General features: G+C 54.8%; 3 protein-coding genes and 1 long non-coding RNA gene across 7 annotated transcripts; 3 read left to right on the top strand and 1 right to left on the bottom strand.

Annotated features, from left to right (window-relative positions):
• Positions 1-11: 11 nt before the first annotated feature.
• TM9SF1 (transmembrane 9 superfamily member 1) lies at positions 12-5,848 on the top strand. Of its 3 annotated transcripts, none has more exons than XM_045450507.1 (6): positions 12-121; positions 546-907; positions 1,707-2,328; positions 2,615-2,800; positions 4,334-4,607; positions 5,182-5,848. In XM_045450507.1, the coding sequence occupies exons 2-6, from the start codon at positions 563-565 to the stop codon at positions 5,573-5,575; spliced, it is 1,821 nt and encodes a 606-aa protein (XP_045306463.1). In that variant the 5' UTR covers positions 12-121; positions 546-562; the 3' UTR covers positions 5,576-5,848. The 3 variants fall into 3 exon arrangements, with proteins under 3 accessions (XP_045306463.1, XP_045306462.1, XP_045306461.1); XM_045450506.1 differs by lacking the exon at positions 12-121 and adding an exon at positions 148-250; XM_045450505.1 differs by lacking the exon at positions 12-121 and adding an exon at positions 171-287.
• A 122-nt stretch (positions 5,849-5,970) lies between these two features.
• On the top strand, positions 5,971-14,910 carry IPO4 (importin 4). The gene is made up of 30 exons (XM_045450504.1): positions 5,971-6,268; positions 6,349-6,435; positions 6,562-6,641; positions 6,727-6,768; positions 7,218-7,347; positions 7,442-7,621; positions 7,849-7,914; positions 8,020-8,121; positions 8,208-8,291; positions 8,772-8,936; positions 9,025-9,078; positions 9,236-9,345; positions 9,650-9,758; positions 9,922-10,051; positions 10,276-10,389; positions 10,498-10,611; positions 10,862-10,982; positions 11,138-11,249; positions 11,360-11,472; positions 11,582-11,659; positions 11,736-11,793; positions 11,890-11,995; positions 12,087-12,280; positions 12,434-12,478; positions 12,818-12,943; positions 13,044-13,252; positions 13,358-13,490; positions 13,579-13,683; positions 14,370-14,439; positions 14,548-14,910. Exons 1-30 carry the CDS (start codon positions 6,200-6,202, stop codon positions 14,676-14,678), a joined length of 3,237 nt encoding a protein of 1,078 aa, XP_045306460.1. The 5' UTR covers positions 5,971-6,199; the 3' UTR covers positions 14,679-14,910.
• A 44-nt stretch (positions 14,911-14,954) lies between these two features.
• On the bottom strand, positions 14,955-22,083 carry REC8 (REC8 meiotic recombination protein). 2 transcript variants are annotated; one of them, XM_045450508.1, is made up of 19 exons: positions 20,643-22,083; positions 20,480-20,548; positions 20,205-20,347; positions 20,044-20,119; positions 19,597-19,717; positions 18,593-18,677; positions 18,178-18,257; positions 17,835-17,925; positions 17,632-17,704; positions 17,467-17,552; positions 17,273-17,322; positions 16,807-16,956; positions 16,397-16,463; positions 16,146-16,291; positions 15,912-15,960; positions 15,603-15,669; positions 15,378-15,509; positions 15,198-15,304; positions 14,955-15,103 (listed from the first exon to the last, which is right to left on the bottom strand). In XM_045450508.1, the coding sequence occupies exons 1-19, from the start codon at positions 20,696-20,698 to the stop codon at positions 15,012-15,014; spliced, it is 1,740 nt and encodes a 579-aa protein (XP_045306464.1). In that variant the 5' UTR covers positions 20,699-22,083; the 3' UTR covers positions 14,955-15,011. The 2 variants fall into 2 exon arrangements, with proteins under 2 accessions (XP_045306464.1, XP_045306465.1); XM_045450509.1 differs by having other exon boundaries at positions 16,807-16,953.
• On the top strand, positions 17,921-18,783 carry LOC123583454. Its single transcript, XR_006704880.1, has 2 exons — positions 17,921-18,451; positions 18,743-18,783. It is a non-coding gene; the product is annotated as an uncharacterized LOC123583454 (long non-coding RNA).
• Positions 22,084-23,724: the final 1,641 nt, after the last annotated feature.

Raw genomic sequence — 23,724 nt, 5'->3', positions numbered from 1 at the left:
TGGGCCGGGCTCCCGACTGGAGAAGCTAGTCGGCGAACACTTAACTGAACTCAGTGCGATCTACCGTACGGTGTGACAACAGCCGCTGCGATCAGGCACCGCGGCGGCCAACCCCGTGGAGGTCGGTCGTCAGGTCCTTCCCGGGCCGCCGCTAGCGCGCCGCTCAGGGGGGAGACCCCGGCAGGAACCCAAGGGCAGCTACGGGGCCGCAGAGGCCGCGGGCGCCGCCTCGGCCAGCCCTTCCCGTGCGGTGAGGACCCCGCGGGGGCCGCGGGAAGGTGCCTGAGGTGCGAGGCCGCGTGGCGTTGCCATGGAAACGGGCTGGGGCGCGGGGAGGTCCCCGGCAGGCGGGCTGCGGGAGGGGGGCCCCAGACTGAGAGAACAGGAGAGCAAAGGAGGACAGTGTGACAGTGTTGTCTGGGGGTCGGGAGGCGGCCTCCCGAAGGAGGGTTGGAGAACCCAAGGGGAGGAATTGAAGCGGTTCGAACGACTTGACCTGGGGCGTCAGGAATTGGTTTCCATAACTGCAGGACTCCCCCAAACAGGTTCTGCTGCCTTAAGGATGACAGTCCTAGGGCACCCGCGGAGTTGGAGCTACCAGTGGTTGTCACTTCTGATGCTGCTGCTGGGCACAGGCCATGAGCCTGGGGTGGAAGGTGTGACACACTACAAGGCCGGTGACCCCGTCATTCTATATGTCAACAAAGTGGGACCCTACCACAACCCTCAGGAGACTTACCACTACTATCAGCTTCCGGTCTGCTGCCCTGAGAAGATACGACACAAAAGCCTTAGCCTGGGTGAAGTGTTGGATGGGGACCGAATGGCTGAGTCTTTGTACGAGATACGTTTTCGGGAGAATGTGGAGAAGAGAATCCTGTGCCACATGCAGCTCAGTTCTGCACAGGTCAGCCTCTCCACATTGGCTAGAAGTCAGCCCTCCCTCCCAGGGACTAAACAGTGTCTTACAATTTATGGTCTTATAGCACCTTTATGGAAATGATCTGACTTAACTCTAACTACAATCCCACCAGGTAGTCAGGACAGGTGGTATTATTTGCATTCAGTTGAGGAAGAAACACACTTGCTCAAAAGTGACTTTCCAAGACCACATGGATACTGAATTGCAGAGGTGATGTTAGAGCCCAGGGCTCCGGACTCCAGGCTGCTCTGTTGGTAATAAGGTCCCAACTATCACTCCTATATAGTTGTTTCCTTCCATACTTACCTCTTGGCTTTCTTAGCTGGCTCCTTTACACTCTAATCTTTCCTGTGATGCTTTTTTTTCTTTAGCAAATCCTATCTTAGGGCACTTTTCTTTAGTCTACTCCAGACCTTCTGACACCTTGCCTTTCTCCTTTTTCTACACCTTAACCCTGTCAAGTCACATTGCTCGTTTTGGAGAATCCCAGCATACTAGGTTCTAACCTAGTGGTTCTCAGCAGGGGGCAGTTTTGTCTCCCAAGGGATATTTGGCAATGTCCGGAGATAATTTTGGTTGTCACTGCCGGGAGGGGGGCTGGGGGGGGGGTGCTACTGACACCTAGTGGGAAGAACCCAGGGATGGTACATATTACAGTGCACAGGACAGCTCCCCACAATAAAAATTATCCAGCCCAGAATGTCAGAAGTGTCCAGGCTGTGGAACCTTGATCTAACGCTATGCCTGGGGAGGCCATATCTGACTCCTGACTTGCTCTTTGTAGGTGGAGCAACTGCGCCAGGCCATTGAGGAACTGTATTACTTTGAATTTGTAGTGGATGATTTGCCAATCCGTGGCTTTGTGGGCTACATGGAGGAGAGTGGCTTCCTGCCTCACAGCCACAAGATAGGGCTTTGGACCCATCTGGACTTCCACCTAGAATTCCACGGAGACCGAATTATATTTGCCAATGTCTCTGTGCGGGACGTCAAGCCCCACAGCTTAGATGGGTTACGACCTGATGAGTTCTTAGGCCTCACCCACACCTACAGCGTGCGCTGGTCTGAGACTTCAGTGGAACGTCGGAGTGACAGGCGCCGTGGCGATGACAGTGGTTTCTTTCCCCGAACACTGGAAATCCATTGGTTGTCCATCATCAATTCCATGGTGCTTGTGTTTTTACTGGTGGGTTTTGTGGCTGTCATTCTCATGCGTGTGCTTCGAAACGACCTGGCTCGGTACAACTTGGATGAGGAGACTACCTCTGCAGGTTCTGGTGATGACTTTGATCAAGGTGACAATGGCTGGAAAATTATCCATACAGATGTCTTCCGCTTCCCTCCATACCGTGGTCTGCTCTGTGCTGTGCTTGGTGTGGGTGCCCAGTTCCTGGCCCTTGGCACTGGTGAGGTGATAAAAATTAATCAGGGATTTCTCTCAAGGGGTAGAACTAAGTTGGTGGTTTGTTCTGGAAAGATCTGCAGATCTTCTCTTCTTTCCAAGGTGAGAGGCAAACCTAAGGGGTGGGTGGCTTTAACAAGCATGTGTATATTCAGTTGTGGGTTTGCTGAACAACAGAATTAGGGGATATTGTTTTCCTTGGGTCTGGGAGAAAGAGGGATGATTCCTCTGAAGTTGTCAGAAAAGGGACAGGGGAGACCTGACACAGGCTTTCCACTACTACCCTACAGGCATTATTGTCATGGCGCTGCTGGGCATGTTCAATGTGCACCGTCATGGGGCCATTAACTCGGCAGCCATCTTGTTGTATGCCCTGACCTGCTGCATCTCTGGCTACGTGTCCAGCCACTTCTACCGGCAGATTGGAGGCGAGCGTTGGGTGTGGAACATCATTCTCACCACCAGCCTCTTCTCTGGTGAGGACTGCCCTTTCCCTGGTGGGCTGGCCTGGCGACTGAGGGTTTAGGAACTTACAACACATCATGGAACCTGGGATAGAGTTAGAGTAAGGCCTTAAGGGAATGAAAATGGGCAAAAGAAACAAGAAAACCATTCAAAAGACAAGACTGCATTTCTTTTGCATAGTTTAAAAATTAAGTCCTTAAAATATTCTAGGCAGCATGGTAAGCACTCTGCATGCTTTCATCGCATGTAATCTCCACAATAGCCCTATGCGGTAGTTAATATTGTCCCCATTTTTACAGATGAGGAAATTGAAGGCTGGTTAAGCAATTTGCCTGAAATTACACTCCTAAGAGGAAGCAAACCAGGTTTCAGATGCAGGCAGTCTGACTCTAGAGCCTGTATTCTTAACCATTATGTTAAGAGTGAAATAACACTCTTTCTTGAACATATTTCTTGATAGTCACTTTTTAAAAGGTTTTTTGGGGGCACCTGGATGGCTCAGTCGGTTAGGTGTCCCCCTCTTGATCTTGGTTCAGGTTATGATCTCAGGGTTGTGAGTTCAAGCCCCACATTGGGCTCTGCGCTGGGCTTAGAGCCTACTTAAAAAAAAAAATTTTTTTTAATGTTTATTTATTTATTTTTTTTATTTTTTATTTTTTTTCGACGTTTATTTATTTTTGGGACAGAGAGAGACAGAGCATGAACAGGGGAGGGGCAGAGAGAGAGGGAGACACAGAATCGGAAACAGGCTCCAGGCTCTGAGCCATCAGCCCAGAGCCTGACGCGGGGCTCGAACTCCCGGACCGGGAGATCGTGACCTGGCTGAAGTCGGACGCCCAACCGACGGCGCCACCCAGGCGCCCCATTAACGTTTATTTTTGAGAGAGAACATGTGCACACATCAGTGGGGGAGGGGTAGAGAGAGGAGGACAGAAGATCTGAAGTGGGCTTTGCACTGAGTAGAGAGCCTGATATGCGGCTTGAACCCACAAAGCATGAGATCATGACCTGAGCCAAAGTCGGACGCTTAACTGACTGAGTCACCCAGGTGTCCCCGCCAAAATAAGTTTGTTTGTTTTTTTTTATTTGCAAGCGGCTACCCCACTCTAGCCTTACAAGCCAGCTTGTCCTTTCAAAGGCAGCAGCAGTAGTATGCATTTTGAACCTTTCGTGTTCCCAATCTTGAGTGTCTGATTTATACTCCGTCACATTTATGTTTGAAGAGGATTTTCTGAAAATAGGGCCTTAAGCCAAAGGAATGGGTCATGCTAGGAATCACCAATGTTACAGCAGAACAAGCCCTTGGAGGCAGGTGGATTGTGTTTCTCTTTGATCATTATGTAACAGCTGCCTTGACCCTTAATGATAATGGATGGGGGAAGGGATGTTGGTAAGATAAGGAACTGAGAACTATGGGATGTGAAAAGGGGAGGTCAGCCTGGGAGCAGGATGCTTCACCTCTCTCCCTGTTAGGTCTAGTCAGAGTGGGTGGCCCCAGGGATGTTCCTACAGCTGACCCTCCTTCTGGGGGCCCATCCCTGCAGTGCCTTTCTTCCTGACATGGAGTGTGGTGAACTCAGTGCACTGGGCTAATGGTTCGACACAGGCTCTGCCAGCCACCACCATCCTGCTGCTTCTGACGGTTTGGCTGCTGGTGGGCTTCCCCCTTACTGTCATTGGAGGCATCTTCGGGAAGAACAACGCTAGCCCCTTTGATGCACCTTGTCGCACCAAGAACATCGCCCGGGAAATCCCGCCCCAGCCCTGGTACAAGTCTACGCTCATCCACATGACGGTTGGAGGCTTCCTGCCTTTCAGGTATCCTCCCTTTATGCTCTGGCCATCACTCTCAGGTTCCCGACTTTAACTGCCTTTCTCAGTACCCTGACCCAACAAGAGTGATGATCCCTGGTTCGGGTGCACAATTAAGAGATCATTAAATAGTTCCTCCTGTATCCAAGCAGGACTCAGCTTAAATCAACTCAAAGATGAGGGTGGCTCACTTATAAAGCTCTCCAAAGACATTGCTCCGTTCACTGCCTTCCTGGTTTCTGATTTTAGTGTCCACAGGCACCAGCTGGGGCTTAAAGCCCATGTGATTGCCTGTCCAATTTTTTGAGTACCTCTAGTGCCAGGCAGATAATATAGAGCAGAAAATAAAACAGACAGGATCCTTGCTCTCAACCTATCAGGGAAGCTGTTCTTGAAATGAGCACAGCTAGTCATGGGTAAAAGAGTCCCCACGGAGCCAGGAACTGTAGGGCAGGGAGTGGAGTGGACCCACTTTCCACAGTGACCCGGTAACATGGAGGGGGTGGCTGGATTTTGACCTGGCCACTGTGCTGGCAGTGCACAGCCCTTTAATGCTGTGTATCCTCTCTTCTCTTCACAGTGCCATCTCTGTGGAGCTGTACTACATCTTTGCCACAGTATGGGGTCGGGAACAGTACACTTTGTATGGCATCCTCTTCTTTGTCTTCGCCATCCTGCTGAGTGTGGGGGCTTGCATCTCCATTGCGCTCACCTACTTCCAGTTGTCTGGGGAGGATTACCGCTGGTGGTGGCGATCTGTGCTGAGTGTTGGCTCCACTGGGCTCTTCATCTTCCTCTACTCGGTTTTCTACTATGCTCGGCGCTCCAACATGTCAGGGGCAGTACAGACAGTAGAGTTTTTTGGCTACTCCTTACTCACTGGTTATGTCTTCTTCCTCATGCTAGGCACCATCTCCTTTTTTTCTTCCCTAAAGTTCATCCGTTATATCTATGTTAACCTCAAGATGGACTAAGTTTTGGGTGGCAAAACTATTGATCTTTTCTCCCATTCTTCACGTCCAGAGGCCCACTGATCTCTTACCAACGTCTCTTCTGATTGACTGAATTGTGTGATGGCATTATCTACTTCCCTTTGCCCTTTGGGCCCCTCTTCCCCCCGGAGGGCCTGGAAATTACAAATCTCTATTATATAAGGAGTATATATTTGAACTTTTTAAGTTGCCTTTAGTTTTGGTCCTGATTTTTCTTTTTACAATTATCAAAATAAAATTTATTAAGAAAAAGGATCCTGTAGTTGGAGGGTTTGGTCTGGATATAGGAACTCGAGCCCTGCGGTTAAGGGTAGTGTCCCTTTAGAAAACCGGGTCGGCCCGGCACGCACGGAACTCGAGTTTTACGCGGAGCTTCGGAACTCTCGACTGTGGGAACCTTCACTGCCAGGGCCTGTTTCCGCGGCTCAGCCGGCGCTGAGGCCAACGGAAGTGGCAAAGCCGGAGCTCCGGGTAGGAAGCGAGTTGAATCACCCTGGTGACGGGAGGGGCTCGGAGCAACGCCCTTTCCGCCGGAAATGGGTTTCGGGGCCTCCACGTGCTGTCCCTCCCCCCTCCCGACCCAGTAGCGGCTCCTCGGCTGCTGCCATGGAGCCCGCCGGCCTGGAGCAGATCCTGGGGGAGCTGCTGCTGCCGGACACCGAGCGTATCCGCCGGGTACGGACAGGGTAGACCCGGCCGGGGCGAGCGGGAGGTTGCGGGAAAAGCCCTACTCTGACCCCCAAACTATCCGCCAGGCCACTGAGCAGCTCCAGACCGTTCTTCGAGACCCGGCCGCCCTGCCGGCGCTCTGCGACCTGCTGGCCTCCGCGGCCGATCCTCAGGTGAGGCTCCTGCCCCTTCCGCTGAGCGTCCCATAGTACGCCATTGGTCACGCCCCCAGCTTGCCCCCTGCGGCCCGTTCAGCACCTTCCTGCCCAAACCCTCATGTGCGTGCTTCCTCGTCCCAGATCCGCCAGTTCGCGGCAGTGCTGACCCGCAGACGACTGAGCACCCACTGGCGACGGCTGACAGCTGAGCATCGGGAGAGGTGGGCAGGGCCAGGGGCGGGGCGGGGCCAGGCGGAGGCGGCTCCTGGGCCGGCCAAGTGCCAACACCTGCCACCTGTGTTCCAGCCTCAAGTCCCTGGTCCTGTCGGCCTTCCAGAGAGAGACCCAGTAAGTGCCTGCCTGCCTCCTCTTGGGATCCTGACTGACCCCCTACTGAGACCCTCTTTGGGTTTCTGCCTTGTTTTTCAGCTCCAGGCAGGGCCTGGGGCAGGGAGAAGGGAAGATTTCAGTTCTAGACCAAGGGTGGAGCAAGGGTTCTAAGGCCGTGTTGAAGACTAAACTTCATAAGAATGGGCTGTGATGGTCTGCCATATCCTATTCAGAAGAACAGAACTGAAATTCAGTCTGCATGAAACCAGGCTCACCAGATCACATACCCACCATGCTGCTGGTCTCCCTGTTAGCCACTAGTGGTCTTATGTGTCCCAACTTGGCAAACACTCTGCCCACACTTGAAGGTTTCTTTCCTGGCCAGCCCATTGAGGCAGGCCCAGCGTGTGCTGGGGAGGGTACTGGAGGATGATTGGGGGTGGCGGGGGAATCTCTCCTGTTTGCAGGCACTCTGTGAGCCTTAGCCTGGCCCAGCTCTCAGCCACCATTTTTCGAAAGGAAGGCCTGGAGGCCTGGCCTCAGCTCATGCAACTTCTTCAGCACAGTACCCACAGCCCTCACATACCAGAGAGAGAGGTATTAGCACATTGTCGGTGGGAGGGAGGGATGGAGGGACCGAGAAGCTGGATAGACCATGTAAGCTTTCCTCTCGTCCCCTACTCCTGAACAGATGGGGCTTTTGCTGCTAAGTGTGGTGGTGACCTCCCGGCCTGAGGCCTTCCAACCCCACCACCGGGAGCTTCTTCGGCTTCTGAATGAGACCCTTGGTGAGGTGGGCTCTCCTGGGCTCCTCTTTTACTCCCTGCGCACGCTGACCACCATGGCCCCTTACCTGGGCACCGATGACGTGGTAAGATGTGGGTCCTCACCTTTCTTGGTTCCCTATTCTTGGGTCTTCATATTCTCATTCTTGCAGGATGCAGAACTACTTCAGATTCTCTGCCATTTGTGCTTCCTAACACTTGAGAGGGGATACTATGGGTGGCTGTACCTGGGCTCATCTTGTGCCCAGGCTTTGAGGAAGCTGCCAGCTTCTGGGGCCTGAGATGAGCCCGTATTATGCTTTCTGTCCTCTAGCCTCTTGCGCGGATGTTGGTGCCCAAGCTCATTGTGGCCATGCAGACTCTGATCCCTGTAGATGAGGTGAGGACATGTGGGCAAGAGGTCTATTGGAAGGAGAGTGTAGGAGCACCCAGCTTGGTCCACTGAAGAAGAGCATGGTAACCCTATGACTTGTTTGTCTGGCAGGCAAAGGCCTGTGAGGCTGTGGAGGCCCTGGATGAATTGCTAGAGTCAGAGGTGCCCATCATCACCTCCCACCTCTCTGAGGTCCTCACATTTTGCCTGGAGGTGAGCTGGGGACAGGCACAGCCTCTGCTGCTTATATTGCTGGGAGTTTCTTTGCCTGTCTCTGATTCAAGTTAGTCTCTCGGCAGGTGGCTAAAAACGTGGCTCTGGGTGATGCAATACGTGTTCGTATTCTCTGCTGCCTCACTTTCTTGGTTAAAGTCAAGAGCAAGGTGAGTACTCTGTGACGCACATTAGTGCACCCCCATTTCCATCCCTTACTTCACTGTTGGGGCTTTCTGTCTATCTCCGGGTATCTTTAGATATTAAAATTGATCTGGCCTCACCCCAGCTCCTAGCTGGGAGTCTGGGTATCTTCTGTTAGACCCTTTATGGCCTAGAAGGCTAGAATTTTTTTTTTTTTTTTTTTTTCCAACGTTTATTTATTTTTGGGACAGAGGGAGACAGAGCATGAACGGGGGAGGGGCAGAGAGAGAGGGAGACACAGAATCGGAAACAGGCTCCAGGCTCTGAGCCATCAGCCCAGAGCCCGACGCGGGGCTCGAACTCACGGACCGCGAGATCGTGACCTGGCTGAAGTCGGACGCTTAACCGACTGCACCACCCAGGCGCCCCCTAGAAGGCTAGAATTTTTAATGTGAGTCCATCTTGAGAGCAGATTCTCATGGACACCATTCCACCTTCCTTTCAAGGCTTTGTTGAAGAATCGTCTTCTGCCACCCTTACTACACACCCTTTTCCCCATTATGGCTGCCGAGCCCCCACTGGGCCAGCTGGATCCTGAGGACCAGGATTCAGAAGAGGAAGAGGTGGAGATTGGGCTGGTGGGGGAGACTCCCAAGCACTTTGCTGTACAGGTGAGATATGCTACAGGGGTAGTAACAGGGTGTTAGGTAGTTGTGGGGCAGAGATGGAGTCCAGCAAAGTCTTCCTGTCCATTTTCAGGTCGTGGACATGCTGGCACTACATTTGCCCCCTGAGAAGCTCTGTCCCTTGCTGGTAAGTGTGGCTCTGCCCTTCTGGCGCCCCTACCCCCAGGTGTGCCTAGTCTCCCATTGCTGAAGATGTTTGGGTCCTAGTAGGTGTGGAGGGCCAGTTGCCAGAGGAATGGCAGGCTTATGCCAGGGTTTCTGGAGAGTACCATCTGCTCCCTTAGATGCCCATGCTGGAAGAGGCCTTGCGGAGTGAGAGACCATACCAGCGCAAGGCTGGGCTCCTGGTGCTGGCCGTACTGTCCGATGGAGCTGGTGACCACATCAGACAGAGGTAGGTGTCTATTCCTTTTTCCTAGAGGGAGGCTGGGCAGTGGAGAGAACCACCACACAGCGCATGGCAGTCCTGGTCTGTGCTCATTGTTGGAGCTTAATTATCAGTAGTGCTTTCTGCCACTCTAAAAGGCGTCCTGATTTGGAAAATAATTTAAATGGCTTCCCCAGCTATAGGGACCAGGGGTGGCGCCTACTGTCTGGTGACAGAGAAAGCCTTTTTCCCAGGGGAAATGAGAATGGCCCAGCCTAGGGCTTTCTGGTGTTGCCCCTCAGACTACATTCTCTTGTTCTGCCCCACCCAGACTGCTGTCCCCACTGCTGCAGATCGTGTGCAAGGGCCTGGAGGACCCATCACAAGTTGTACGCAATGCTGCATTGTTTGCCCTGGGCCAGTTCTCAGAGAACCTACAGGTCAGCAAGGCTGAATGGGCAGTCAGCGTTTCAGAGTCCCCACCCCTCCCGGGGGCCAGCTTCCCCTCCTCAGGCATCCCTGCTGCCATTGGTACTTAGGTGCGTGCTTTGAGGGCATACCCGCGGTTTTGCTGAATCGGGGTCTCCTTTCCCCTTCTTTCAGCCCCATATCAGCAGCTATTCAGGGGAGGTGATGCCACTGCTCCTCGCCTACCTGAAATCGGTGCCTTCTGGGCACACAAACCACCTAGCCAAGGCCTGTTATGCCCTGGAGAATTTCGTGGAGAACCTGGGTAGGTGATGGCAATCGGGTATGTGAGGGAGGGGACGGAGCTGTAGCTTTGGATGAAGGGGACGGGATGTGCAACTCCCTGAACCACTGTCTGGGGCAGAGAAAGGGGTGTGGCAGGCACCCAAAGAGGTCTGGGCTAGATGTTAGAGGTCAGCCTGGAGGGAGGTGGTCCCCCAGAAAGTAGGAGACCTGGCCTGGGTGTTAGAGGAATGCTTTTTCCTACAGGGCCTAAAGTGCAGCCCTACCTTCCGGAGCTGATGGAATGTATGCTGCAGCCTCTGAGGAATCCCAGCAGCTCCCGGGCCAAGGAGCTGGCTGTGAGCGCCCTGGGGGCCATTGGTGAGGACAAGGAGGCAGGAGGCAGGGCACAGGGTTTCCTTAGGGTGTCTGTGACAGATGGACTGGTGGTCCTCACTCCAGCTCTGATACTGGCCTTCCATTCCCCAGCCACAGCTGCCCAGGCCTCCCTGCTGCCCTACTTCCCCACCATTATGGAGCACCTGCGGGAATTCCTGTTAACTGGCCATGAGGACCTTCAGCCTGTGCAGATCCAGAGCCTGGGTGAGTAAGGGGCTCTCAGGCAAGGTTCCCAGTGCAGGGGAAGGGCCAAGGTGTTCACAGAGATCTCCCCCCGGGAAACACAGGTTTTTTCCTTTTCATCGAAGGAAGCACCCTTCCCACTGTGCCTAGAAACACAAGTGGGATTCCTGAATCACCCCCCAGCTGCCATCTTTGGTCCCCCAGGTCTTGGCCTCGCACACCTCTGACCCATCTTCGCATCCTAGTGTTAACCAAGTCCTTGTCCCCACAGAGACACTGGGGGTGCTGGCTCGAGCAGTGGGGGAGCCCATGAGGCCCCTGGCTGAGGAATGCTGCCAGCTAGGGCTGGGCCTGTGTGACCAGGTAGACGACCCTGACTTGCGGCGCTGCACGTGAGTGAGCCCTCACCCCACCCCTGTCCCATGTCTCCTGCCCACCCACTGGATCCACAGCCCTGACCTGAGAACCCTGTCCTCTCTGTTTCTGGATCAGGGGTTTTCCTGGGCTTCCCCATTCTGTCTGTACAGCTTCTGCCTGCCTCCCCCAGGTACAGCCTGTTTGCAGCCTTATCAGGGCTCATGGGTGAGGGCCTGGCGCCATACCTGCCACAAATCACCACACTTATGCTGTTGTCACTGCGTTCCACTGAAGGCATTGTGGTGAGCAGAGAACGAGTGGGCGGGGCCAGTTGGGTAAGGGCAGCCCGGGACTGGCATTTATCTCCCAGGCTCAGCTAAGCTCGAGTCCCTGCTGTGCCTCCTCTGTCCAGCCTCAGTACGATGGAAGCGCCTCCTTCCTTTTGTTTGACGAGAGCGGTGGGGAGGAAGAGGAGGAGCTCATGGACAAGGATGAGGAAGAGGAGGAGGACTCAGAGATCTCAGGGTGCGGAGGGCTGCCATTCTGGTCAGAGGAATCCTGGCTTTGCAAGGGCCCAGTGCCAAATCTGCCCCTCCTGGTGCCTGATGGCTGCTGCCTCCCCACCTGACCCTAGGTACAGCGTGGAAAATGCCTTTTTCGATGAGAAGGAAGACACCTGTGCTGCTCTGGGGGAGATCTCCGTGAACACCAGGTGAGCCTCGGCCTTCCCCAGCACCGGGAACCCTGCCTGGGAGTTCCTTACCCAATGGCCATATGTCTGTCCACAGTGTGGCCTTCCTTCCCTACATGGAGACTGTCTTTGAAGAAGTGTTCAAGCTGCTAGAGGTGAGAGGGCTGGTAGAGTGGGTGGGATCCGAGGGCTCAGGGCCCAGCGTTGGCCATGAACACAGCAGGCACATCCTGCCCCTCCTCACCCTGCAGTGCCCTCACCTGAACGTGCGGAAGGCAGCCCACGAGGCCCTGGGTCAGTTCTGCTGCGCATTGCACAAGGCCTGTCAGAGCTGCCCCTTAGAACCCAACACTGCAGGTGAGCAGGGGAGGCTAGGGCCCCTGGAAGCAGGGGGCGATTGGAGGGAGGGACAGGGTCTGATCGGGGCTTCAGCTAATAATGTCCCCAGCTCTGCAGACTGCCCTCGCCCGGGTGGTGCCATCCTACATGCAGGCAGTGAATGTGGAGCGGGAGCGCCAGGTGGTGATGGCCGTGTTGGAGGCGCTGACGGGGGTGCTGCGCAGCTGCGGGCCCCTCGCGTTGCAGCCCCCTGGGCGTCTTGGTGAGCTCTGCAACATGCTCAAGGCGGTGCTGCAAAGGAAGGTGAGCAGGATGGGTGGACTGTGGGCTGAGGAGATGGCTCAGCCCTAAGTGGGGATAGTCTGAGGCTACTACAGGTCCAGGTTTCCCTGTCTCCCCTCCATGGAAAGGGGAAGGGGCAGGAGAGCCAGGCTGAGCTGAACTCTCTTCCTGCAGATAGCTTGTCAGGACACCGACGAGGAGGAAGAAGAGGAGGACCAGGTAAGGGCCATGGATGCAAACTGTGGGACCAGGCTGTCCGGGTAGTCTGCACAGGGCAGAGATGGACAGTGCACCTGGGCTTGGCCTAGGGAGGCCAGGGGCACTAAAAGGCTGATAATGGCTCCAAATGATGCAGCCCTGCTCCCACTAAGGCAGTGGAGGTTCAGGAAAGGCTTCTGGCAGGTGGGGATTGGGGTGGGCTTGGATCAATAGCTAAGAGTAGGTGTACCAGGAGAAAAAGCTGTGTTTCAAACATGGCCAGCTTGGAAGGGGCATTGTGGGAGGCACCCAGGTTACAGAGCTAGCTCTGGTGCTATAGCCCCTGACCTGGTTCCGCAGGCTGAGTATGATGCCATGTTGCTGGAGCATGCGGGAGAGGCCATCCCAGCCCTGGCAGCTGCAGCCGGGGGAGATGCCTTCGCCCCCTTCTTTGCCGGCTTCCTGCCACTGCTGCTGTGCAAGACGGTGAGTGCTCTGTGCTCTGGCTTCGAACCCCGTTCTATCCGTGCACCCTGTGTCCAGCCCCGTACTCTGTCCCTGCTGACTTCACTCCTCCCCCCACCAGAAGCAAGGCTGCACAGTGGCAGAGAAGTCTTTTGCAGTGGGGACCCTGGCGGAGTCCATTCAGGGCCTGGGTGGTGCCTCAGCCCAGTTTGTGTCTCGGCTGCTCCCTGTGCTGTTGAGTACCGCCCGGGAGGCAGACCCTGAGGTGCGGAGCAATGCCATCTTTGGGCTGGGGGTGCTGGCAGAACATGGGGGCCGCCCCGCTCAGGAGTATCCTTAGTTTGCAGAAAGGGCCTGGGTGGGGTTGGGAATATCCCTGGAACTCGAGGACGGGAGAGGTCTGCCCACGTGCCTGTTCCTTGACTGTGGAACCAGACACTTCCCCAAGCTGCTGGGGCTTCTGTTGCCCCTCCTGGCACGGGAGCGCCATGATCGTGTCCGTGACAACATCTGTGGGGCACTTGCCCGCCTGCTGATGGCCAGTCCCACAAGGAAACCGGAGCCCCAGGTGAGACCCAGGGGCATCAGGCACAGCCAGGAAGCTGAGGAGGGTGCGAGGGTGCGGAACAAGGGGCCTGAGGCATCTCTGTGTCCAGGTGCTGGCTGCCCTGCTGCATGCCCTGCCACTGAAGGAGGACTTGGAGGAATGGGTCACCATAGGGCACCTCTTCAGCTTCCTGTACCAGAGCAGCCCTGACCAGGTAATGCTGATGCTGGCGGCCCTCAGGGGAGCTTGCTGCTTGTCAGGCAGAATTGGCCTTGCTTGTAGCTGACACAGAGTAACAGTTTAAACTGTCCTGTGACGCTCCTTAGTGCTTTTTCCTAGGGAGGCTCCATCGTGCCTGGCCATTTGCACACTCTGGGGGGAGCTAGAAATCACAGCTTCCCTAGGCTAACTTCCTATACCAGCGCTCCTTCAGGATGCTCATGGAGCGTGGGTATCCCTGGGCTGCCCCACCATCCCTTCCACTTAGAGCAGCCCTGCTTCCTGAATTCGTCTGAACTGACCACCTAGGTTTGGACTCCTGTTCCAGTGCTTCTGTAGAGACTTCTGTTGGTGGAGCTCCCAAGTGTCTGGGATTCTTTTGGTCTTTCTTTAAAATAAAAGGTGAAAGACTTAATAGATCTGAAGAGAAACCAGGGGATTCTTTTGTTCTTAACTTCATTCCTCTTTGGTCACAATCCTGTCTCCTTCAAAAAAAACAATTACTACTACCATGTTTCTTGGGTCCTTCTCATGTTTCACAGTTGTCTTGGATGTGAATTGGTATCACACTCAAAGTATCCCTGGTGGGAGATTCTCCCTCTCTTTGGTCTCTACCACTGCCCCCCTGGACCTGGGCCCAAGGGTGCTGCCACCCTTAAGTCAGCCTTTCTCTTCTCACAGGTTGTAGATGTGGCTCCTGAGCTCCTGCGCATCTGCAGCCTCATTCTGGCCGACAATAAGATCCCACCAGGTGAGGGTGGCAGTAGTGGGCAGGGCCAGGGGTCACAGGGCCTGGGGCAGCTGGGGGCGGGGGAGGGCCAGTCCTTGTGGGATCTCTCCCTCTGCACTTTCCACCCAGATACCAAGGCCGCATTGCTGCTGCTCCTGACATTCTTGGCCAGACAGCACACCGACAGCTTCCACTCAGCACTGGGCTCGTTGCCTGGTGACAAAGCTCAGGAGCTCCAGGCCGTCCTGGGCCTCACCTAGACTGAGCTGCAGCCAGGCCAGAGAGAACAGAGCCTGCCCAGACCCCGAGAGCACCTCTCAGCCCAGTGCAGCTCATGCCTTACCAAAGATTCGGGGCCTCATGGCCATTTGGAGTCTCAGCCCTGCCCGCTGCCCTGCAGAGGCGTCTCTGGATCTGTTCTGCTGTGGAACAACATGAATGAAGGCTTGACATCCTACCCTAATAAAGGCAGTTCAATTTCTGCTTGAAAAACAGTAGCTCTGACAGCAGAAAGCATAGAGATAGATGTTCAGAAATGAGGCAGGCAAGACATATTTAATGTAACCAGTATCCTGGCAGCTTGTGAATTAGTTCTAACCGCAGTGGAATCGGGGCCCCGGCTGGAGCAGGAGGCGCCCGTACGGCTTCTCTTGTTCCACGCGAAGGATCTGTTGTGCTGCAAGCACTGCTCAAGGGGAGAAGACAGGGCCAGTCAGGGGGAGTCCGCGTAGGGCCTGTGTGTCCTCGCCCCCCACGTTGCACCTCGTGCCCACACTCACCTAGCAGCAGATAGAAGGCCCGGGCAGCCACCCTGCGAGGGCTGAGAGGGGACACCAGGCTGCTGAAATCGGGCTCCCTGTTGGCCTGCAGCTCCTGGGCCACTGCCCTGTAGGGATCAAGGACTGTCAGCTGAAGTCTCAGCCTGGGCCCGCCCCACCGAGACACCGTCTGTCTGATACCTATACACAGCCTCCAGCGACAGTAGTTCGGGCTCCAGGGGCAGCTCCAAAGGCAACTCCATAGGCACTTCAGGGAGTTCGGGTACCACAGGCAGTGCAGGGGCCTCTGGCTGCTCTGCCTCGGCCCAGGCCCTGGGAGAACATGGGAGTCAGGTGGAACAGGGAAGGTGGCAGCTGTGACAGCAACAAGGGGAATACTTGAGTTCGCCGGGGCTGGGGGCTTACCACCGTTCTTCCGAAGGGATGAGGCTGATGCGGGTCTTCTCCTCCTCAGCCGCTTCTAGAGAGAGTTCTGTTGGGGGAGGGGGAGGTCATGAGTGGATCTGCTTAGATCTGAGCAATCGGGACCTTGAGGCCACCTGATTGACCCAGATGCCGTGGCTGTGCAGTGACTTATTAAAAGTGCCCAGTGGGTGAGCTGAAGAGATCTATGCTCCCTCATGTTAATCACTCCCTTCTAATAAGAGCATCGGGGTACCAGTTCTCCGGGACCGGGGCTGGGGTGGTGGTCCTCTCCCTTCTCCAGGTACCTACCTGAAGACAGCATGAGGGGCCCGCTGGGCTCCTGGGCCTCTCTCAGGACCTGGGGGTGGGAGAGCGAGAACTAAGACCCGGTGTCAGAAACACCTGGGGTAGGGTGAAGCAGTCCCAGCCCTGAACCGGCCTGTGCTAGGGGACGGACCCAGCACCAATGGCTCCCATGGGGGGGGGGGGGGGGGCGTGGAGGGAGAAGGCAGCCTCTTGATGAAGGAGGAAGGGTGCAGTTACCTCAATATCGCTCAGAGCTTCAGTCCTCCTCCTTTCCTCCTCAGCCTCCTCTTCAGGCTCCAGGGGTGGCCTTCGCCTGAGTGCTTCTGGGGGTGGCTGGGCACAGCGGGTCCAGAAAGACAGCAGTTCTGGGGGTAACCAGCCAGCTGGGGAGGGGGTGGGCAGTGGGGATGGGGTCTGAGGTGTGAGGAACACCAAGTGAGGAATGTGGGTTCAGAAGATCCCACATGCCAACTCCCACCGCTCCTTACAGTGAGTTGGGGTTTGGAATAGCTCCGTGGGGCTTCTGATGGTCCTCTCAGGAGGCTGCGCCTTTGGCTGCATGGCAGGGAGGACCAGAAGCCCAGTTAGGAGGGAGCCACTCCTCACCGCCCCTCCTCCACTTCTTTGCAATACTTTGTTCCAAGGCCTCTGACCTTCCAACTCTCAAGTTCATGCCCGTGCCTGCCCTACTCACTACTAACTGGGGCCTGTGGATATGCTAGGTGGAGTCACTCAAGGAACACAGAGCTGTGTACCTGCAAACCCCCGGAACACGTGCACTTTGGGGATTGTTCCCTGTGTAACCCCCCATCCCCCCAGAGTTTAGAAGGCCCAGCATGCGTTGCCCCAGGCCCGCCCTGCCTCCCTCCATCCCCAGCAGAGCCTAGGCTGCACTCACACACTCCCAGCAGTGGGCTCTGGTTTGCAGTTGTTCCCGGAATTTCTCCCGGGAAATCTGAGTCTCCTTGTCCCAGAACAGTAACTGGCGGCGGCGACGGCGACGAGCAGGTGGGCCCCCAGGATATAGGGCAACTGGGGGCCTCCTCTGCTGAGTCGGAGGGGAAGTGGGGGCAAGGCTACCCATGATTCCCTTTCCCACCACCTTAGTGGTACAAGCCCCATATCCCCACCCCGGAGGTGCCCCGAGAAAGAGCTGGACACGGCCTCTGAGTACATGCAGTTCCAACCTCATGTGAGGGGCCCAGCTGAGAAGGGCAGTCTAGATAAATGGAGTGTGAGCAGGGGTACCTTCTACCCATTTGCCCAAAGGCCCAGGCAGGCTAGCAGTGGCCCAGGGCTTGGGGAAGCCGAATACAGATGAGCAGCTCTGGGAGGGGAAGAGACTTGGAAGGGGCACTACTCACCTCTGGGCTGGGAGGGGCTGGCAAACGCAGCTCCGGTGGAGGGGTCACCTCTGCAAAAACACTCTAGGTCCCGGCTCTGCCACACAACCTTTGCCCTTACAGCCACCCAGCCACCAGCTAGAAGGCCTCCCTTCAGCAAGTTGGAATCCAGGGCCCTTGTGTGCAGTAGCTATACAGGCACGATGGGCACTCACCAGTAAGTAGGGCCTCAGGCTCCCAGCCTGCTGGCTTCAGTTCCTCAGGGACTGGGACCGGAAGTGGCTCTGCTGCCCCTTCCACCCTGAGGGAAAATGGGTGAGAAATGAAGACACCCCTCCCAGCACTGACCCCCTACCTGGCCCAGAGGGTCCTGCCCTTACGGTGCAAGAGCTGGAGGTGAAAGCGAGGGTAATATGGTGTCTCCCTCCAGGGCCCGGGGCTCCTCCTTGTACTCTGCAGAGAGAAGATCAGGTCTCAGAGCACAGAAGAGAGGAGATGGGAGCACTGCCCAGGCCCAGACTGCCCATGTCAGGGCTCTGACCATCCAGTGCCGCACGGGCCCTACGCAGCCAGATAGGCCTACCTTCACGTTCCTCTAATAAGATAGCTTCTTCTTCCTCGGCAATCAGCAGCTCCAAGTCTCGCCGGCTGACCTCCGGAAGGTCCCGTTCACCCTGTCCAAAGAGGGAGAGTAAGGAGAGGGGAAAGAGGACACAGTTCCATTTCTGAAAAAGGCAAGTGGATCTAGGAGACTGGGTCTGAAAGACAGGCAGCAGGAGGCCCACTGGGCGCTCAAGGAACAGGGGCAGGGAGTGGTGAAATGGAAACAAGAAGGCAGGACTCGGGGCAGACAGGAGTGGATAAATGCAAGGTGGGCTGGGCCGCCAGAGGCAGGCCTCAGGCCCCACTGTAGGGGTACAACTCACCTCAATCTGCAGCATGCGTATGGGCTCTGCCTCTAGGAGGGTGATGGCCTCTGGGGACACCACAGTGACCGGGATCCTGTCTGGAGGGGCAGGAAAGTCACCCCAGCCCCTCTACTGCTTTCCAGGTTCCCACCCCATGTGGTGAGGCAAAAACATGGACTCTACAATCAAGTCAACCTGGGTTCTGGTCAGGCCCAGGCCAGTCACTGCCAATCTGAACCTGACTATGCTGCTTAACCACTAGGGGCCTCACTTTCCTCCTCTGTAAAAAGGGGTAAGATTCTGATCTCATAGGACTCCTGTGAGGCAGAGATGAGGTTACACAAAGGGCATGGCTCTTAAGAGAAGCTCAATGATGGTCTTCAGTTTTGGGGCCTTCCTATGCCTCTCCCCGGAAAGAACCCTCTCTGCTCACCTGGCTTCGTTGGCTCCATAGGGACTTCAGGAGGGATCTCCTCAAGAAGTCTCTCTGGGGTTGCAGCCTCAAGAAGGTGTCGAATCTTTGGGGAGGATTGAGGACAAAAGGAAGGGTTCATCTTTAGCTGCTGTTTTCTCACTTCCACAGCCTTATTCAGACAATGGACGAAAATATTCCTTCATGCCTAAGCCCTGTGGCACTGACAGTTGTATGCGGTGAACTCACTCACCATATGCACGCCTTTCCTCCCATTCCTGCCATTATCTACTCTTTGTCCATCTGTCTGTACACGAAGCACTGCACCCTTATGTCAAGTGTTGGGGACAGAGGAACAGAAAAGATTCCTGGTCTTAAGGAGCTTATGGTCCAACATGATGACAAGTTTGTATAGGACCTGGGCAAGAGTCAACACAAAGGGTGAAACAAGCCCTTTAGCGATGCGCTGAGTTCCAAAACAACATTTGGTTCTGGCCAGTGATAAAGTCTCATAGAAAAGGATAGTATTTGAGCCAGGTCTGTTAAGGATGTGTAAGACTTAACTAGTAGAAAATGACGATGACCCTTATGGACTAGGGAAACAGCACAAGAAAAGAAGTGAACATGGCATCTTTGGGACATGGGGGCCAGACCAGTGTCTGGGAGCCAAAGATGCTTAAGGGATATGCTAAGAGACGGTAGCTAGTTCTAGACCTGGGCATGGAGAGCTCTAATGCTAGTACTCTATCTGCAGTGGGGAGCCACAGGAGGTGTCTGAAGGAAGGAAGTAGCATTGTATTAAGCTGTAGAGGTGTTAGAATGTGGACAGAGGAGGACATAGATAGGGAAACCCAGGGCTGAGAAACAATGAGGGCCTGGATTAGAGCCTTGGCAGTGGGAACTGTGTGGAAATAAGTTCGGATAAGAGCTGCTTCTAAGTTGGCCTTGAATAGACAAGTAGAATTGGTTTTGTCTGGGTGGGTCCACCACGACAGTCCCCCTGAGCTGTCTCTGGGGAGCCCTACCTGAGGGATACTGAAGGGGCTGGGAAGTGTGGGATCCACAGACATCATTCCAAAAAAGGGGTCTGGAGCATCTTCCAGGGTCTCCATCATGGCCAGGCGGTTAGGAAGCAGCAGGCTGGGTCTGAGAGAGAGTGTGGGCTGTCAGGTACTGAGGCAGAGGGCTAAGGTTGCCCTCTAAAGGCTGAAGGGCAGGGGTGGGGGGTGTCGGGTGGCTCAGTCAGTTAAGCCTCTGACTTCCGCTCAGGTCATGATCTCACAGCTGGTGAGTTTGAACCCCGTGTTGGCCTCTGTGCTGACAGCTCAGAGCCTGGAGCCTGCTTCAGATTCTGTGTGTGTCTCTCTCTCTGCCTGTCCCCTGCTCATGTGCTCTCTCTCTCTCAAAAAAGATTTTAAAAATTTAAGAAAAAAAAAAAAAGCTTAACGGGCTGGTCCCAGGGGGGCACTCACAGGTCAGTCTCTACCATATCAATGCGGATCTGCAGCTGGGCACGGTGCAGGCGCTCCAGAATGTGCTGGATGTCCTCTGTGGGCAGGGAGGGCAAGGTAGAGAGCCCGCCTTGCCGAGGGCCACTCAGCTCTGCCCCATCTCCGAGCCTTCCCAGACTTACCTACGAGGTATTGGCATTGCTGGGAGTAGACCCGGATCACGCCAATCTGCAGCTGGGCTGAGAGATACAGGGAGAAGCGGGGCCGCGGTAGACCGGGCAGCGGGGGCTGCACTCGTACCAGCACGTAATCGAGGATTTCCTCACTGGGGGTACAAAACGCCCTACTCACCCCTGCGCCCAGAACCAACCCCGTAGCCTGGCCAACCGGATCCATCCAGTTGCCCTGCCACCCTGCCCGCACAGGCCCGGCCGCTCCTCCCCTTCCTGGGCCTTACCAGGTCTTCACCACGTTCACCTTCAAGTACTCACGCTTCACCAGCCGGCTGCCACGCGTCGCTGCCAGCCTGGAGGGGTCAGGGGTGTGAATGGACGGTGGGGAGGGGGTGTCAGGCTGGGATCCCTGGGTGCCCCTCCCGGCGCGCAGGGCCCTGCTCTTACCAGATGGTGGCGAAGCAGCCAGTGTGGCGCTGAAGCACGTTGGGGTAGTAGAACATTGTCCCACAGGGGTTTCACCCCCGTCTCCGCCACTCCTCCGTTCGGATCTCAATCGGAATTCTTTGCGGCGAGGGACTTCCCAACACCGTTGGAACGAAGGGTTTGGAGAGGTGGCACCGAGGTGGACCCCGAATGCCAAATAAAGGAGCCAATAATCGGTGGATAAACGATTAAGGCAAGAAGCAAATGGAGGCGCGGACCGCACACACAACAGTTGGGATTCCCCTCTCCGTCTGCCCTGAGCGGGTTCACACGCCGCGTGGGTGCTTCGAACTTACTGGGGCCTTTCGGGTTGGGTTTCGGGTTGGGTTCCAGGTTGGAGGTGCAGAGCTCCCCGAGGGCAGGTCCGGGATGGGCTCCAGACCAGGTCCCGAGGGAGAACGGGGGTCCTCCGCAGGAGTGCCGGGCGCCTGAGTCTTGCACTCAGCTTCGGCACCTATAGTCCCGGCAGGGTCGCCCTCCCGCGGGACTAGATCCTGCCGCAGGGAGCGCGCCCACGGGTGCTTTGCGCCTCCGTCATTAGATGGCGGCGGCCCCCACGACAGCCAATGGGGAACGGGGGTGGGCTTGGGAAGTGCTCTTTCCAGGGCGCCAAGGAGCCTGCTGGGCGTCGAGGCAACAGGGGTCTCCCGAGGCAGACAGCGAACCAATCGGAAGAATCCTGTGCGCTGCCGGGGCCATTATGAGGTGTCCTGACCAATGGGCTCTCGTTCTTGCCTCTGGCAACAAGGGTTCCTCGGTGGCACTTCTCTGCTGACCAATGAGAGTGGAGCAAGTCCCAGTCTCGCCCCCTCTCAGCAAGCTTGGTAACAAGGGCACTTCAACTACTAGACGGGGTCATGCCGGGGGCAACTGCCCTACCCCACTCTGGGCGCCCCATCTGCAGTTAGAACGTGCCCTTTCCCCCAAATCCAACCAGGTACCAACAAAATACCAAAAATTGGTCTGCCTTTTGTGCCCAGACTTGGGCCTGTCGTGAGCTGGGGAGGTGGAAACGGTGTGGGTGGCCTTGGAGGCGCCACAGACCGGTGAGGAAAAAGATCTCACAGGAATCCCTGAGAGAACTTGCTGGGTCCTTTCCTAAATTTGAACAGTTTAGGCTCTGGGCCTGCCCCATCTGGCTATTTTCCAGTTGTGAATGTTCCCCTGGCTGGAATAGATTTCAGCTTTGTCGGATGTAGGGCATACCTCTCTGCATACAAAAGCCATTTGGCTCCAACAATTCTTTGTCTCCATGCCTCCTGCCTTTGTACAGCCATTTCTTTGGCTTAGAATGCCCTTCCCCAGGGCATGCTTCTCTGCCTCTTTAACACTCAATTATTGTGGCTGAGCTGACCCTATTTTGTTTTGTTCCTTCAGTCTGGGAGCTCTTGAGATTGAGATTTATTTATTTATTTATTTATTTTTTAACGTTTTATTTATTTTTGAGACAGAGAGAGACAGAGCATGAATGGGGGAGGGGCAGAGAGAGAGGGAGACACAGAATCGGAAGCAGGCTCCAGGCTCTGAGCCATCAGCCCAGAGCCCGACGCGGGGCTCGAACTCACAGACCGTGAGATCGTGACCTGAGCTGAAGTCGGCCGCTTAACCGACTGAGCCACCCAGGCACCCCTATTTATTTTTTATTTTATTTTATTTTTTTTACCCCCAACTAGTTCCTGGAACTCAGCTCAGTAAACATTTGTCAAGTGGTTGGGGCGCCTGGGTGACTCAGTTGGTTAAACATTTGACTTCAGCTCAGGTCCTGATCTTGTGGTTCATGAGTTCGAGCCCTGAGTCAGGCTTTGTGCTGACTGTTCAGAGCCTTGAGCCTGCTTTGCATTCTGTGTCTCCCTCTCTCTCTGCCCCTCCCCTGCCTGCATTCTGTCTGTCTGTCTCTCTCTCTCTCAAAAATAAATATTTAAAAAAACCAAAAACATTTGTCAAGTGAATATGCAATTACCCTAAATTTACAACCACAAAAATTCAAGGCTGACTGGGATTTCAAGATCTAGTCTAAGACTTGCCTTTCAGATGAGAAAACAGAGGCCCATATAAGACAGGTTTTCCCAGACCACACAGCTTTTTAACGACAGCCTGGCTGGGAACTCTGCTCTCTCGAATTCCAGCATTTCCAGTACCTAGTCAACTTGTGCTTGTTTAAGATGGTTTCTGCATAATACAAATTGTTTCAGTCACTGTACATATGTTGTCAGTGTTTATAAGTTCACATTAGAGCACAGAGATGATAAGGTGGGGGCATCTACCCTTAAGGTACTTAGAACCTAGTTTAGGAGATAAGCAATAGACTGAGTAATTTGTTCATCCATCCCTCCATTCAACAAGCATTTATGAGATGCCTACTACATGCCACACACTCCTCTATAGAGGCACTGGAGATAGAGCAGTGAACAAAACAAGTCCCTGTTCTAATGCATTAGGGAAAGAGAGATGATAAGCAAGGAGACAAACAGAAATATGTGAAATGGTGATCAGTGCTATGAGAATGAGGCCGCATAGGAGAATAGAGAGTAGTGAGGGCTGCTATTTAGGTAGAGTGCTTAGGGAAGCCCCCTCTGAAGAGAGGAGACAACATGCACCTACCTAAAGGAAGAATATTTTAGACAAAAGAACCAGCAAGTGCAAAGGTCCTGAGGCAGAAATGTGGTGGGTTCAAGAGCCTGGAACAAGAATGGCAAGCGGTGAGGTTAGAGAGGAGGATAGGGGCCAAAGCACAAGGACCTTGGAGGCCACTTTAAGGATCTGGGCTTTAACTCTGAATGAGTTAAGAGCCAATGGAGGGTTTTGACTGACATGATGAGATTTATGTGTTAAGGGGATCTCTATTGTGTTGGAAATAGGCTGAAGGTGGACAAGAGTGGAGGAAGAAAAGAAGATGTGGAAGGAAGCAGAAAGAGGTGTGAGAGATGATAGTAGCTTGTTCCAAAGTGTTAGTGGTAGGGGTGGCTCAGGTTAAGCATCTGACTCTTTAAAACAATTTTTTACATGTTTATTTTTGAGAGAGAGAGAGACAGCGCAGGGGCAG

The sequence above is a fragment of the Leopardus geoffroyi genome, chromosome B3 (genome assembly GCF_018350155.1).
Source record: "Leopardus geoffroyi isolate Oge1 chromosome B3, O.geoffroyi_Oge1_pat1.0, whole genome shotgun sequence".
Lineage (NCBI taxonomy): Eukaryota > Metazoa > Chordata > Mammalia > Carnivora > Felidae > Leopardus > Leopardus geoffroyi.
Note: the sequence above shows the minus strand (reverse complement) of the source record. Positions and strands in the feature narration are given on the sequence as shown.

Excerpts from the sequence above, each read along its gene's own strand:
- TM9SF1 (XM_045450507.1), top strand. The coding sequence starts at position 563 with ATGACAGTCCTAGGGCACCCGCGGAGTTGGAGCTACCAGTGGTTGTCA. Across the intron at positions 908-1,706 it reads TGCAGCTCAGTTCTGCACAG|GTGGAGCAACTGCGCCAGGC; the intron begins GTCAGCCTCTCC and ends TGCTCTTTGTAG. Across the intron at positions 2,329-2,614 it reads GTTCCTGGCCCTTGGCACTG|GCATTATTGTCATGGCGCTG; the intron begins GTGAGGTGATAA and ends ACTACCCTACAG.
- IPO4 (XM_045450504.1), top strand. The coding sequence starts at position 6,200 with ATGGAGCCCGCCGGCCTGGAGCAGATCCTGGGGGAGCTGCTGCTGCCG. Across the intron at positions 10,052-10,275 it reads GAATTTCGTGGAGAACCTGG|GGCCTAAAGTGCAGCCCTAC; the intron begins GTAGGTGATGGC and ends TTTTTCCTACAG. Across the intron at positions 11,660-11,735 it reads GAGATCTCCGTGAACACCAG|TGTGGCCTTCCTTCCCTACA; the intron begins GTGAGCCTCGGC and ends GTCTGTCCACAG.
- REC8 (XM_045450508.1), bottom strand. The coding sequence starts at position 20,698 with ATGTTCTACTACCCCAACGTGCTTCAGCGCCACACTGGCTGCTTCGCC. Across the intron at positions 17,553-17,631 it reads TCACCTCCAGCTCTTGCACC|GGTGGAAGGGGCAGCAGAGC; the intron begins GTAAGGGCAGGA and ends ATTTTCCCTCAG. Across the intron at positions 15,510-15,602 it reads ATCCCTTCGGAAGAACGGTG|GGCCTGGGCCGAGGCAGAGC; the intron begins GTAAGCCCCCAG and ends ATGTTCTCCCAG.